This window comes from Artibeus jamaicensis, unplaced genomic scaffold (assembly GCF_021234435.1).
Source record: "Artibeus jamaicensis isolate MK-2021 breed Jamaican fruit bat unplaced genomic scaffold, CSHL_Jam_final contig_859, whole genome shotgun sequence".
NCBI lineage: Eukaryota > Metazoa > Chordata > Mammalia > Chiroptera > Phyllostomidae > Artibeus > Artibeus jamaicensis.
Window position 1 is genome coordinate 624,245 of NW_026521989.1, and position 15,436 is coordinate 639,680.

At 55.3% G+C, this 15,436-nt stretch overlaps 1 protein-coding gene across 2 annotated transcripts in view; it reads left to right on the forward strand.

Annotated features, from left to right (window-relative positions):
* Positions 1–15,436, forward strand: part of ANOS1 (anosmin 1) — a 103,865-nt gene that overhangs the window by 80,132 nt on the left and 8,297 nt on the right. For both annotated transcript variants that reach the window (XM_037157564.2, XM_053673442.1), the window contains 4 exons: positions 5,019–5,224; positions 7,371–7,515; positions 12,770–12,913; positions 14,905–14,999. In XM_037157564.2, the coding sequence (XP_037013459.2) occupies positions 5,019–5,224; positions 7,371–7,515; positions 12,770–12,913; positions 14,905–14,999 (590 nt within the window). The remainder of the gene's footprint in view (positions 1–5,018; positions 5,225–7,370; positions 7,516–12,769; positions 12,914–14,904; positions 15,000–15,436) is intronic.

The window sequence follows — 15,436 nt, forward strand, 5'->3', positions numbered from 1 at the left end:
CCTTTCTCTGCACGGCTGTACGTCTCAGGCAGACACACTACCATCAGAGTGATTTAATAGTTGGGTTCTAGTACAGACTATGTAGGGGATGTTTAACTCCTTTGGACAAAGTCCTTTGGAAAAAGGAAAGGCACCCATTCCCCCGCCCAGGCAAGTACACTGAGCACACTCTAAGGTGAAATGACAAATGAAGGCGTTCAGCCTTGTCCTAAGAGGACGTGTCAGCAGGTGTGACGATTTGGAGAGGCACGCAAAATAAGGAAATTCACAGGGGTTCGGGGGCTGGGATCTGTAGGGTTCGAGAGCCCTTCACCTTGAGTTTCACGGTTCCCACGGGACCCAGGTGCGAATGGTCACCATCCGTTGTGCCTGCAGGGTGTGGTCTGTGGCCTCGGGTTAAGGCTGCAGGTTCAGACGTCAGGTACCCACAGTGCATGGCTTCTGCAGACACATGCACATGACCTGTACGAGTCAGGCGGGACCTGACGCCCCCAGACCGGGCCCAGGGCGCCTGTTGCGGCGGCGCACTGCCTTCCCGGCCTCCCTTCTGGGGAAGCGGCCAGGCCACACCGGCTCCGGCCTTCCCATGGTCTCTGAGCACCTTCCAGAACAAGAACTGCCACCCGCGATGTTAAACGGGCTGTGGTGGAGTGAACACGCACCATTTCTGAGACGTCACGGTCCCCGTTCAAAGGGTCTGTTTTCTGCTTGCCAGACCTCCACCTGCGCACTTCTTGCCGACCCAAAATGCCCGCACAGCCCTGGCCCGGTGGGGGTAGAATCGGCTACAAATGGGGCAGAATCGGCTGTGCGTGTCTGGGAGATGTTTTGGCCAGCACCAGTGGAGCACCCCTCCCAAAGCCTGGGCTGGAGGCCTGGGTTCTCGGTGCACTTGAGAAAGCAGCAAGTAGACCAACCGCTTCCTAACCTCTTAATGGTGACTGCAGAGTCCCCAAACAGGGTGCGTTTTTACCCCACAAAAGCCCCTTTCTTCCCGCTGGGCGCCAGAAGCCAAGCGATAGCAGTTCTAAGGCTCCCGGTGGTTTAAAATCGCTTTAAGCCAGAGTTACTCCTTCGAAAGTATTTCTCTGCCCGAAGGGTAAGCAATTATCTGTGTGTTTGAGTTGGGTAGGGGACCTGCCTTCATCATCAAAGACGGAGGAGCCCAAGCAGGGGACAGAAGGCTTTCTGCCGACCGCGAACACCTCTGAAAAACACACGTAAAACGAAGCAGAAAAAGAAAAAGCACTGGATGGAATGGGTTTCATTAACTTTAGGCTCTTGGCCTGGTGTTCATGGGCCTTGAATCGTGTTGATTTTCACGGAAAACCCCAAATTCTTGTAATTCTCTTTTTTATGGTGATGTTTAAACACAAAATTAGCCTGTTGCTTGGCCAGCATGGGTTGGCTACTCGGTAACTTAATTTCCTTTTAACGCCTTTGTTTTTTCAAAACTTAATCCTAACGCCTTCGGAGACGTATTTTTGTAGCAACTTGTGAGTCGTTCATAGATTGGTAACTCAATGTCACGCTTTTTCTTTTTGACATGAATACTGGTTTGGGATGTTTTTTTATTGCTAAGCCTTACCTTTCCCCAGGGGAAAAAATTTGCATGGTGGTAGAAAGGGTAAAATCAGTCATTTCTGCTGGCAGTGAAAAGGGCCGAGGTTGGGATGATTTCAACACTCGCTTATTTAAATTCTCTATATTGCCTTTGACCCTGTGCCGGACAAGGAATATTGGCTTCAGCATTAAGAAATTGAACTTACCAGTCCTATAATGGTCTAATGTGCAAATGTTCCTTTTTGCTTTTTTGCCCCGTTACGTACAAAGGGAAGTGGCTGTCCCTCACAGAGTGAGAGTCACTGTCCTTGGTTCCTCCTGGGAAAAGGGTTCTTTCAGCCACCCAGCCTGCCAGGGCCTGAGGCCTCGGGTCCCTATCCCACGCATGTGGGGCGGGTCCTCAGCATCGTCGGAACACGAGGTGTGGAACTGTCTGTATTCACAAGGATGTGGGCATGCGCAGCTGCCCCCTCACAGATTCTGAAGCCCACGCAGGCCACAGCGTGCAGGGTGGGGGGTGGAGGACACAGGACAGAGGACTCATGCCCCTGGACAGCAGTGTGGTGATTGCAGGAGGGGGCGGGGCAAAAGGGGACTGAATGGTAATGAGAAAACACCCATTTAAATACCATTTAGGTGGTTCGTATACACTGTCTCCTTTCCACCTCTCTGCAACCGTTGCTCTCCGCCTTGTCCCTTGAGCACTCCTCGGCTCTGTCCAGAGGCGGGGAAGGTGCCGCAGTTAACAGGCAGCGCTGTCTGCCAGCCTGCCTGGGGCCCCCTCCCAGTCAGAGGGGGCTTTCTGCTCACAGGGGACAGGCAGGGGCGCTGCGGGGTCCGTGGGGCACTCCTTTCTGGTGAGACTTCCCACCGGTGCAGTCGTAGGTCCTGCCCTTTTCCGAGGGGGACTGGTGCTCTCGCTGGTCACCTGACTCACCGTGGGCTGCAAGTCATCCCATCGCGCTGAACCTTCCTTTGTCACTCATGGGTTATCCACAGAAGCTGCAGGGACGGAACCTTCAGTCTGTCAGAATCCTCAGCATTCCGTCTTTTGCCGAAAGCACAGCTCACGATGACACATCCAGGCGACTACTCCGGGTGCAAGGCTGGAGTGGGATGCATGTGCCAACCTCGGTTGCATTAAACGTCCCACAGATGGAGTCTGAGTGGGAGCTAAGGCGGCCTCCCTGCTTCCGTCACCGTGGACAGCATGTTTGTTTTCTGCGTCCTGAAGCGTGTTTCTGCGGACAGTGGCAGACCACAAGGACAGGGAGCCCATGCAGCCGAACAGGGAGGGACCCTCGGATGTAAGCCTCAGATGGACGGGTGGGGAGGCCACTGACCCTCCCCAGGTGCGTGCGTCTGACCCTCGCACCCCACACTCTCGCACCCATGAATTATCCTCAGAACCTTGATGTCCTCATCTGTAAAATGGGAACAAAGCCCTGACGTTTCATCGCATTTAATCCCCCAGGGTGACCATCCGTTTATAGAATCAGAAAGTCACAGTGCACCGTCAAATTTCACAAAGTTCTCGGTGTCAATGCTTTTTGAAGACTCCAGGTCTGGACTTGACAACTGATGGCCGTGTCCCAAATTCTGCCTGCTGCCTGCTATTGCTGATACAGTTTTCTTGGCACACAGGCGTGGTCATTTGTTTGCCTTTTTCCGTGGCTGCTCTGAGTGACAGGGGCAGAGCTGAGGACCCGCAACGGTGACTATGCTGCGTGCAGCTGTGTCCTGTCTAAGGCTTGGTCACCTCCAGAAGGTTCCAAACGCTGGCTGAGCATCCCTTGATCACATTGTCACGTCACGCGCCTGCATTAGCCACTTAACGCAGGGAGCGACTGTGCGATGTTCTTCTTTTTAAAGCTGAAGTAGCCAGCCCACCCTGCACTCCTCACGTGAGGTGTGTCCAGAAATCATCCAGTCACGTGATATGCAAAATACACTTTTGAAGAAGACACAAGATACAAGAAGCATTGTCTACAGGACAGTCACACCTCAGTGCTTTTCACAGTAGGCACCTGGGGACCTCACACAGTTCTCCCAACCACCATCGGCTGCCCTGTTATATTTTCCTGAATCTCATTGATGGTCTGAAATCTCTTCCCTTTCAAAGGTGATTTTAGTTTTGGGAAATGCCAGTAGTCACAGGACACCATACCTGGGTTGTGGAGGGAGCTGAGTCACCTGGGTGATTGGATGTTTCCCCAAAAAAGTCTGCACGAGATGCAATGCACGAGCAGGCTTGTGGTCTTGATGAAGCTGCCAATCACCAGTTGCCCACAGCTGCAGCCTTCAGACTCATCCAAATAGTTTCAGTGGAGGGATGTGGAAGCTGAACACAAAATTGGATGCGGATTCATTGCTCTACTCGCTCAGTCATTTTGAGTGCGACAACCACACAGGACACAGGCTCACTCAACAGCGTCTACCACCCCCACTGACTAGTACAGTGAGGTCGTCATTGTTCACGCATGTGCATTCCAGTCCACTCTCCTTGGCTGCCAAATCCCATTAATGTCGCACAAACTTTTCTTATTGCATTTACCGTGGCTGGACTTTTTCTGGACAGACCTCCTTGTTTCTCAGAGAAAAGCAAGCGATTTTTGAGAGAAACTCATGTTTCCGTCATTCCGTAAACACGAGTCACCCTGAGAGTGAACCGTGGGCATCTTTCCTTCAGTCTGTTTCACGCACATCCAGGGAGCCGTGGTTTGGCTGCCCCTCCACCGCTGGTGGCCCCACCACTGGAGTTGGTGACGGCGTGTACCGGGGGACCACACAACCATCGGGAACCCCTCCTGGTGAGCAGCCTCTACACCCGCCCCATCTGTGCACAGAGATGAACACAGACCCTCTAGCGTAACTCACATGTAGTCATTTTCCTGCATACGTTTCAGAGGAGGTGGTGGTGTCATCATTGCAGAATCTAATCTCTCTCGACAGCTGAGACGGCTTTGGTCTCTGCAGCAAACTGGACACAGACAGATCACGAGAATGGATGGTGCCGCGTGCCATCAATTTGTGCTGGGATAGAATGGGGCTTGTTTGTGTTTGTGCGGCTCGCTGCCCCTCTTACCCACTAACGTGAAACGGCTCCCTACGCAACCTGGCTTTCTTTTCCTCCTCACAGTCTCCAGAGGCTAGGCTACGGTGCTTGCCCACTGAGTGCCAAGCAACCTAAATCGGATTGGACTGTGTTTCGTAGAAATGTGTCCGTCTTGGTACCAGGCTACTTTGGCTGGGTTGTCACGGTGTGGAAGTGCCTAGAAGGGTCTTCTGTCCGTGAGGTGCAGGCTGAAAGGGGGATGTTACTTCCCGCTCGTCCGCAGCTGCGGAACCTGGGAAGGGCAGCCCTCCCTGAGGGCGCCCTGCGGTCGGCACACGCGCAGAGCTGTGTTCGGGGCCGCCTGGGCCCTCACACATGTGTCCTCCCCCTGGGATTGCAGACCCGTCCGCCCCTCCCGCTCCGGCCAACCTGCGGCTCGCCAACGCCAGCACCCACAGTGACGGGACGGTGACCGTGACCCTGGTGTGGGACGTCCCTGAGGAGGCAGATGTCCCTGTGCATCACTACAAAGTGTTCTGGAGCTGGACCGTCAGCAGCAAGTCCCTCGTCCCCACGAGGAAGAAGCGGAGGAAGACTACGGACGGGGTAAGTGAGAGCCGAGGGGGAAGGGGAGTGTCTTCTCGCGGGAGCGGGGCACTTGACTTCCGACAGGGGCATCTGCGGAGCTAAGACAGGAAGGACACGCAGGGTCCCACATCTCTCGTCTGGAGCCAGGAGGGTCCAGAATGCAGCACTGTGCCAACTGTTTGGTCTTTGCAACCCACTGAATGGCGTCCATGGGCCCTACTCACCTCCTAAAGGCCGTCTCGACTCCACAAAGGAAAGCAGCAAAGCGTAGCTTCATCTCACGTGTCTGGTCGTAGAAGAGGATGTGTCCATGGTGTCCCTCACGCGTGGGTCTGTTGACCTCGTTTATGGGAGAGCCTTGCGGTCGGAGCGCGGAGCTCCCTGGCGTCTGTGTGGCAGGCTGTTTTCATCATGTGTCATCAGCAGGACAGGAACTGCATGTTCGTCTGACAACATGCTTCTCTCACCAGGGAAGAGAACTCGCAAGGCTGTTTCCCAGGTGCTGAGAAATAAAATCTGTACGGCAGCACTTTCTGCAGGGAGATGTCAGGGCAGCGAACATTCCAGACCCGGAGAAATGCTTGGTGTGTCAGGAGTGAATTGGGTTCCTCCGGGTACACACTCTCTTATCGTGTTGTTCTAGAACTGACCTAAACCCCTTCCTCCTGACTTTCTAAAGTTCAGGCTCCTAAGTGAGTTAATGTTTGGATGTGTTTCAAAAAGGAGAGCCAAAAAAAAATTTTTTTTGGAACTGAAGATTCCATGAGCGGTGCCATCCGGAATTATAAAATGTGTCTTTGAAAGGCATCCCTGATGTTTAGCTGCGATCCTGGTTGGGTTTCATTTTTAAGAAACTTAATGGCAGTTGCATCTTTGATGAACTTTGCTGGACTTCTAACATAATAGCTGGTAACACACGCTGATCTAGAAAGAGATCCCTGCTATCACAACAGTCTATATATTGATTGATTTGAGAGAGAGAGAGAGAGATTTGTTGTTCCAAGTACGCATTTATCGGTTGATTCTTGCATGTGCCCTGCTGACCAGGGACTGAACCTGCAACCTTGGTGTATTGGGACAGAGCCGCCGGGCCAGGGCCACCATCAATGGGACTTAAAAAGAAAGACTCAACATGATAACACACTGCCAGATGCCATGAGCATTACTAACCAAGCAACATCAAGAAGTCACTAGGGAAGTTTGCAATTTATTCCTATGATATACCAATCAGATCAGACATGAACAGCAAAGCTAACTTATTTGAGTTGTCAATGGGTGCAGAGCACCACAGACCATTGATCACCACCTCATGCCGGTGACGTATTTTGGGGTGCACAAGGAGCACGCTGAGGCAGGTCACCAGAGTCACTAATGTTCCCAACACTAACATTTCACTAAAGGAGAATTAGGGTGAGAAACTCGGGAAATGCTGAAGAATTTGAGAAACGACGGAATTTTCTTTCTGGGAATCCGTGGCTTCGCCTTCCCTGAGGTCTCAGCCTGACGTCTTTGGTAAACCAGGAGGAGAGGTTTCCCAGGAGACGCTGTTTGTGAAGTGGGTTTTCGTCTCCTGGTTTGGAGATGGCCCTTCACGGAGAGCGAAACGCAACCCAAGCAGAACCCTCACCCGAAAGGAAGCAGGGTCAACACCGTTTGCAGGAGTCCCAAAGCCCTGAAGACAAAGAAAATCGAATGAGTGCTGATATTAACGGAGATAATGGCAGGAAAACATGAGTGCGCGTTTCGCCAGGCTGACGCTGTCCTTCACCACTGGGTGGACATGCGCTCACAGGGCATTTGAAGTGGTTATCAAAGCCCTGCCGTGAATCCCGTTTACGATGTCCCCAGGAAGGAGCCCAGCGGAGCCTCTGTGGGGCTGACTTCATTTCCGACAGCCCCCCTTTCTCTGCGAGGTGGACTCCGGAGAGGGGCGTGGTCAGAATTCTTCATTGCCCTTGCCACTCCAGAGGGTTGAGAACACGACCTCCAAAAACCATGTTTTGGCCTGTCTATGAAACGTATCTTGAGCCAGAGCTAAACGGGATTTTCGGGTGTTCAGCACGAGACACGTGTAAGCGCTTGGAGAAGGGGAAGGCAGTAGAGGAAGCAGCCAGGGTGCCGGGAGGGGCTTCTGAAGGGTGGGGTGTGTGTCCGTCATTTGCAGACGCAGAGCGCCGTGGCCCTGGAGAGGCTGCAGCCGGACTGGGAGTACACAGCGGAGCTGCAGGCCATCGCCTACTGGGGCCAGACCCGCCTCAAGAGCGCCAAGGTCGCCCTGCGCTTCACCCCCTCGCACGCGGCCGGCCACAGTAAGTGCCTTCCGATTCACCGGGTTCCCGCGTGGCCAGCCGACGGGCAGCGGACAGTGCGGGGAGAGGGGGTGCTTTATGTGCAGGAGGCTTCCACGGCCTTCACGTGTTCAGAGGCGTGTAAACACGACTGCACAGGGACCAGCGTGTGCCATACCCGAAGTCTTCCTTCCCTGCAACACCCTTTCCTGCTCCAAGTGCCCCCACCGCACACACGGCTCCACCGTCCATTCTTCTGCCGCAGCCAAGACGCAAAGGCCATTCTCCACCTCGTCCCTCCTTTCCCTCCCAAATGCAGCTCTTTAGATGCCCCCTGTGTCCCTCAGCGCACGTTCTGTGTGGGACCCTGTTCCCTGTAGGGACCGTGTCACCCCTCTCTCACGAAACTGGAATAACCTCTGAGCGAGTAGTTCTGTCCCCAACTCTTTCTCCCACACGCAGCCCCCTGAGCTCACTGAGTCCTGCTCCTCCCAGCCTCTCGGCCGCGATGAGGAACCTTTCCCCCTCACGGGCGTGAAACAGTCTGCCCCGTCGTCGGAGGACACGGACCCTGCCCCACTGCCATGCTCTGCGGTGTGAGGGGCAGCACCCTCCCTTTTCCACATCACGGTGGGGACTCCACGTGTGGGCCCTCGCCCACCTCTCCCCTGCTCGGGAAACAGCACCCACGGAACCGAGCTCTCGGGTCACTCGGAGACCGTGCGTCATCCTCTGTCTGTGTCCACCCTCGTCCATTACTCCACGGGGCACGAGCCTGTGCTCATCTACAGCACGGCCCCGTAGGGGTGTGCAAAACGGTTGCTCCCTCTTCCCCTCCTCCCTGCAGCCTCAGCCCACTCGTTCACCTTCTCCCTGCCTACCCACAACCTCGGCCAAGCCCTCCGCCTTGGGTTCACTCTTCGTGTTTATTTACATCACATTCTAATCCTCTTCACCTCTCAGAGACTGTTCTGTTGTAAAGACGAGGACCAGAAACGTAATAACAGGAAACTGAAAACAGAAGTCGGGGCACCGACTGTGCGTCAGAACACACAGCACTCGGGTCTCGGGGGGGGCTTGCAGAAGGGGCCCGCCTGGCACAGGGGCGAGCAGGGTGGAGCCGAACACACGCCAGGGTTTTGCATCCCTGTGCTGATGGTATACGGTCTCATAAACACAAGGGTACGACTTGTCCAGGGACACTCTGTATTTCACCAAGAACCCCCTGGAAATGAGGAGTCATTGCAACTTTATGGCATCAGCAAGGGACATGGTACTTTATAGGAGGCAGAACCGCAAATGCCAGCATAGAAATGACTTTGTGCATTACGCCCTTCCGGGCGTGGCGGCCATTACTAAATAGATGTTTTACTAGTAAATAGTCCCGTGAGGCGAAGGTTGGGTGCTTTCATGAAAAGGTGCCTTAAGGGAAGAAAGGCCCAGCGCTGTCTTTGTGGAAATGCACCTTGCGTTTGGGGGACGTGAGAGGGGTGTGTCCACAGCCTACAGGTTTCACGGGTTTTGGAGTGGTCCCCTGTGGCCGGAATATTCTACCTCTGCCAAGTAAGAATGGCCTGGACAGAAAATCCCGTGCATCTCTTGACCTGTAAATGTCATCAAAGTTCTGACATCTGAGAACACAGCAGAGCAGCTGGATTCTGCAAACTCTGAGGGCTACTAAAGAGTCCAGCGTCCACGCCGGTGTCCTGCTCTGGGCCCGACCGGTGCCCGGGCTCCGTACAGGAGGGGGCACACTGCCTTTCTGAGAGGTGGTCGGTGACGCTCTGATTCAGCATCATTAATAGGTGTGTGGACTTTGGTCACACAAGCTCCAGAAATGCTCGGGATGTCCTAAGTTGGAGAAGGATGAAGGTGCCTTCGGTGGTGGCAATGAGCTGAGTTCTGGAGGCCACAAGGACGGGAGTGGGCCACCCACTGTGGGGCCAGAGGGGTGGCACTTTCAGTCCCCCCCCCACCCCTTTCTGGGGAGGCGAGAGGGGCTGGATATGGGGAGAATCTCCAAGGACCAAGGCTAATCAGGCCTGTGTCATGAAGTCCCCATGAGAGCACCAGGGCGGGGTTGCCGAGTCTGGGGCTGGTGAGCTGTGAGATTTGGGGAGAGGGGGGTGCCCAGGATGGGCACAGAGCTTTGCCAACTGTCCGCCCCTTCCCACACTCCTTGCCCCATGTGCCTCCCCCATCTGGCCGGTCCTGAGTTGCCTCCTTTGTAGTAGAGAGATGCGTTTCTCTGAGCTCCGTGAGCTGCTCCAGCGCACGGCTGGGGCCCGAGGAAGGGTCGGGGGATCTGTGATCTCTACGGCCTGTCTGCCCCAGCCCCAGCTGTAACCTGCACTTGGAAGTGTTGTCTCAAGTGCATGGGGTCGGCAAGGTGGCCTTGGGGGCGGCGCCCTCCCCGTGTGAGACCCGCAGTCCTGGGGAAGCCTGTGGCGGTGTGGAGCAAAGCCCTGAACTGCCTTTGGGCAAAGAGCCCTTCACCCTAACAAATGTCTCTCAGTGATGCAAACTTCTATGTGCGTTATGTAACCTAAGATGCTCTGTGAACCTGACTTCTGTAGGCATCCACTCCCTCTCAGTGAGGTCCCCAGATGGGTGGCGGAAGGAAGGATGTACCCCTGGAAGGAAGAGCAGGCGGGCGACGTAGTTTTTCCTCACGCCCCTCGGTCTCCCCTGACTGAACATCGGGCATCATGTCCCCATCCGTCCACATCTCTCCCCCTTCCCCCCAGCATCCCAAGCAGGCAAACTGCTCGGCTCCCTCAGAAGCCGCTGCGTAACCCATTTGTTATCAGTCTACCCCCAGGTCAGCTTACCCTGCTCTCTCTCCAAGGGCCGCGGGGAATTCCCACAGCACAGGAGTCTTACAGCACAGGGCAGATTCTCTGACCGTGCCATTCCAGCACCAGGCAGTGGGGAAGGGAGCGGTCTGAGACCAGCGGGACTGTGTTCTTATCCTTAACGCTGACCCCTGCAAGCCGCCACCTGGCTTCTAACAGGAGGCGGCCCAGGGGCACAGAGGAAGGGACACAGGACCGGAGCTGGCCCCGGGACGCCATCCCTGCTTTGTGACCGCGTCAGCCACCGGGTGATCCTGGACACATTGTTGGCTCTTAAACACGTGCCTGCCGATTCCCCTGTTTTGGGCATCAGCAAACAGCAGCCTGCAGACCGCATCCAGCCCCTCCCTCTGCGTTTGTAAATAAAAGGTGGGTGGTACATGGCACGCTCACTTGTGGCTGCTTTTCGGCTGTCTGGACAGCGGCCGTGCTGGCAGAGATGGTGCAACCACAGAGCCCAAAAGGCGTTCGCTCCAGCCGTCCCCGAGGAGGTGCGAAGCCTCGCTGTGTACCTTCCAACGGCTCCGTGAGTTTGCGTGCAATGCTGGCACAGCTCAGCATGTGCACACCTGGAAAGTGGCATTGTTGCTGCTGCCACAACGGAGGAAAAGGCACCCTCCACAGCCGTGCTGGCGCCCGAGGCCAGGGATTAGGGTGCAAACAACTCAACAGCCCCGGCAAATATTTGGTAAGAGCTCTAGACGCTCCAAACCACAGATGTCTTTGTGTATTTCGTCTCCTACGTAATGTATTAAGCAACTGCTCTGTGAGTGTCCCTGAGCAAGGCTGTGGGCATCCCTGGGAGATAAAAATAAATCTGCTCACGGGTCACTGGAAGAACAAATTAAAGGGCAAAACAGTCGTTTCAAACTGGGAAGTCATATGAGCGCCGAAGATGGCTTTCCTCCCCTTGACCTTGGCCCGCCAGTGAGGACAGCTTCCCCAAAGTTTTGCAGGACAGCAGTCGTGCTGAACATCCTGAGCCACAGGAACAGGAAATGGAGTGTCCCGGGAGGCCAGCGATCCCAGCAGTGAAGGGGCCGGGGGAAGTGGACAGTCAGAAAAACCCACCAGAAAACTAGTCATTGTGCCCACCCGTTCTCACCTTTCCTACCCTGGCGGAACAGCCGTGTGGGAGATGCTGGCTCCTCATTTCCGAAGGGCAATGAGCCGTGGGCAGCTCCTTCCCTCCCAGCGCCGCTCCCAGAGCCAGCCTGGTCCCTTCAGGGCGGTCCTGCCCCGCCGGCGGCTCCCCCCTGCACACAGCTCCTCCGCTGTCTCAACAGCCCTCGGGTCAAAAGTGTCATGTCTGCAGCCCCAACTCTGCACCTGGCTCCTCGGATGCGCTCACTAAATGTTTACTGAACGAACGAACGAGGGAAGGAGCCCTGCATTCCTTCCCCGATCTCACCGATGGTTGCCATGGCATTTTCTTTCCTGGCTGAGGATTTTATCCACTCGTCTGTCTGCTGATGCACACTTAGCTTTCAAGTCTTCACTATTGCAAGTAACACCACAATAAACCTGGGGATGCGTGTGTTCTTTGGGATTGGTGTCTTGGTTTTTCTTTTTCAGATGTATTTGTAGCGGTGGAATTGCTGGGTCGAAAGGCAGTTTCATCTTTTGATACTTTTGTGGAAACTCCGTTCTGTTTTCCTTAGTGGCTGCACCAGTCTGCACTCCCACCCACAGTGCACAAGGGTCCCCTTTTCTCCACACCCTCTCCAACACTTGTTTGTTGATTTGTTCGTGATGGCCATTCTCTCCGGGGTGAAGCGGTATCTCATTGTGGCTTTAATTGCGTCTCTCTGATGGCTAGCGATATTGAGCATCTTTTTACATGTCTTAATATTTCACGTGAGTACCAGTGCACGTGAGCACGTGTGTCGCTCTTCGAACTCCATGCAGCTCGCTGCTGGCTGCTGAGGCTGCCCTGGAAGCCGCCGGGTTGATGGGATCTCTGCCCCTCATGGCTAACATCACAAACTTGAACCATCTTTCCACTGAGGGCTGCATACCTGGGATGGGCGGCTGCTGATGGTGCTTCTGCGCGCAGTTCTCTATACCGTTTTCGTGAAATGGCGTTTAATATCCCTTGGTTGACCGCCTCCCCAACTTCAAAAACTGTGCGATGAGAAACGCCGTCTATACCTGTTGTCTAAGTGAGAGCCTCCTCCAGGTGAATACAGTGAGGACCCTTGGAAACTCCCGGAGTCATGTCTGTTAGAACCGTGGGTCTTGCGGCGTATTTGGCAGGGGAGGGCATCACCAGGACAGAATCTTCAGGGCGCTCACATCGGCCTTGAGGACGTAGGCAGCGAGTGGGAAGCAGTCACCGGGAAGTTCCATGCCCTGAGACTCACAGCAGGGCTGGCGATTCTTTTTTCACGAGGATGCCAGAGCGCTGTGCTTTGTTGCAGAACATCCGGGGAAGAGCAGGATGGGCATGGTGCGGGCACAGACCGCCCTCCAGGGCCGCCACCCCGCTCGCCTGCTGGAGATCGGCGCGCCCTTCTACCAGGACAGCCAGCTGCAGGTCAAGGTGTACTGGAAGAAGACCGAAGGTAGGCCCAGGGCCCCGTCTGCTTGCCACGGGCTTTAAGGCTCCCAGCCACGGGCGTGTCCTTGGGGAAGCTGGTGTCACGCAACGGCATTGATGATGGGGGGGGGGACAGCAGCCGGACAGAGCGCTGGCTTTTATCGATTGCCTGGCCATTCCGCCCTGGCCAGGCGGCCCTGTGGGTTAGAGTGTCATCTGTACAGCAAGAGGGTATGGGTTTGAACCCCGGTGAGGACACACACCGGGTTATGGGTTCTGTCCCCCGGGGCAGGGGGCGTGCACAGAGGCAACCAACTGGCATTTCTCTCTCACATCGATGTTTCTCTCCTTCTCTCTCTCTCTCTGTTGCACATTCTCTAATAAAAACATCCTCGAGCGATGGAAACATTATAACATAAAAGGAAATGAAAGCCTTGCTCTTCTGAAGCACCAGTGAGCTCTCAGACCCGGGAGTCTCTCTCCCCCTTTGAGATGGGCAGCAGCTGCGGCTGAAATGCTAGCAGTCAGGGCCCCTGAGCTGTTATCCTCTTGTCCTTGCTAGGAGGCCGGTCTTGCGTCCACAGCAGGCAATGTGTTTGTTAGTTTGCACTGCAACTGCTGGTTTGCGTGAAGTGTTTATTTTTTTAAAATGCCCACAACTGAAATAATTTTGAAAACTGAGCGCACGTCACGGGAATGGCATTTCAGTGGCACCCTTTGGGAGTGGCCGTGTGTGGCACTCAGGGTGGGTACATGCATGAATTGGTGGGAAGGAGAGATCGTGTAAAGATTTCTATGACGGAAGCCCACCACAAACATGGCGGTGTATTGACTGGTGGATAAAGCCGTGAGCACAGACTGCTGGCAACCCCACTCTGCGTGGGCCCCAGAAGTCAGACACAGGGTCTGCTACTTCCATATCCACAGCGGTTTTATAACCGTGACTGTGGTTCTAAAACCACAGCAGGGTCTCCCCGCTGGGAGAATGATCCTCCAGGCACCCGGGTCCTGGGTGAGCCCTGGAAAGCACGGCTGCTGTGGGTGTACGTGAAGATGCCTCACAGCCGCAAGTCTAGGAGATGGTGTGTTGACCTGGATGCCATTGCCAAGTGCAGGAGACGCTGCAGTTCAGGCAGAGCAAGGCTGGCAGAGCAGCACACAGCCGTGGCCAAGAAGTGCGAGGACACGGTGTTGTGGGAGCAGGGAGCTGTGTCCCCAGTCCCCTCTGATGACAGGACTTGCATAGTGGTGATGGGGCAGGCGTTCCCTGTGAGTGGCTGGTGCTTCCTGGTCTAGTGTGGGGCAGAGGGGAGGTTCAAGAGCCTCTCTATCACCTTCATCAGAAAAGGGTCAGGGTCTGAGACTTGCAGTGTGGACTCCCCAGAGGGAGGACGGTAACTGCGTCTGAGGGCCGCCTGGTCTTGTAGGAATGGGCTCACCGTGGACACTGCTCCTAGGTTATTCTCAAGGCATTGCTGCAGCCCCGGCCGGCCAGTGCGGCTCGGTGGGTGGGAGCCTTGTCCTGTAAACCCAAAGGCTCGGGGTGTGGTCCCTGGTCACGGCGGAAACAGCAAGCAAGCCATTCGTCATCTCTGAAGTTCATGTCTCTTCTCCTCTCTCCCCTCCCCTCCCCTCCCCTCCCCCTCCCCTCCCCTCCCCTTTCTCTGTCACTCAAAGCAATCAGCAAGTCCTTGGGTGAACATTAAAAAAAAAGACACATCATTGGAGTTTTTTTTGCTCTGACTGATTAATAATTTTTTCTACCTAGTTCTTGTATTTCAAAAAGTTTCTTTGGGTTCAGTGGAGTATGCTTTTGGCTGACTTCAGTCTTAATAACGAAACAATACCCAGGAGGTGGGGCCCCCGTGTGCCCCTGTGCTTGGTGGGCGCACCTGGGGACCCCTGCAGAACTTGGGTTTCCTCCTCGCTGTTCATGCCGCCCTGCGTTGAGAGCGTGGCGCTGAGTGGAATGGGACTCCCGACTGTGTGGTTTCTGAGCTGTGTCCGACCTTGCAGACGCCAGCGTGAGTCGGTACCACGTGCGGTGGCTCCCCGAGGCCTGTGCGCACAACGAGACCGCTGGGCCGCGGTCCTCGTCGGCCACGACGCAGGTGAGTCCACGGTCAGGCCGCTCTGTTCCAAACAGCAGCTGCCGCACTCCCACAGTCTGAGCACAAATCTGCCCCTAGGGACGTGCGTCAGTGGTCTGGCCCGTGGGCAGGGCCAACTCCCAGACTCGCTCTGGAACCGGCGAGGCCCCGGAGATTGGAAAAGTGACAGTCCCCCTGCTCATGCTGCCTTTCACTTGTTCGCCACCGAACTCGGGCAGCTCATTCCACGTCAGCACAGCAGCAGGGCCTGAGTGCAGATGTCTCAGGGGGCGCCCGGGTCTCAGGGACCACTCGGCGGGTCTCAGGGAATACGGAGTGGTTCTGAGGGTTTCCCAGCTCCATCCGTGCTGACAGCAGGGGTTCCCGTGGCTGCTCTGATGTCCATTCCCACCATTCTGTTTCATTCTGCCTGGCCGGTCCAGCCAGGGAGGGAGCTT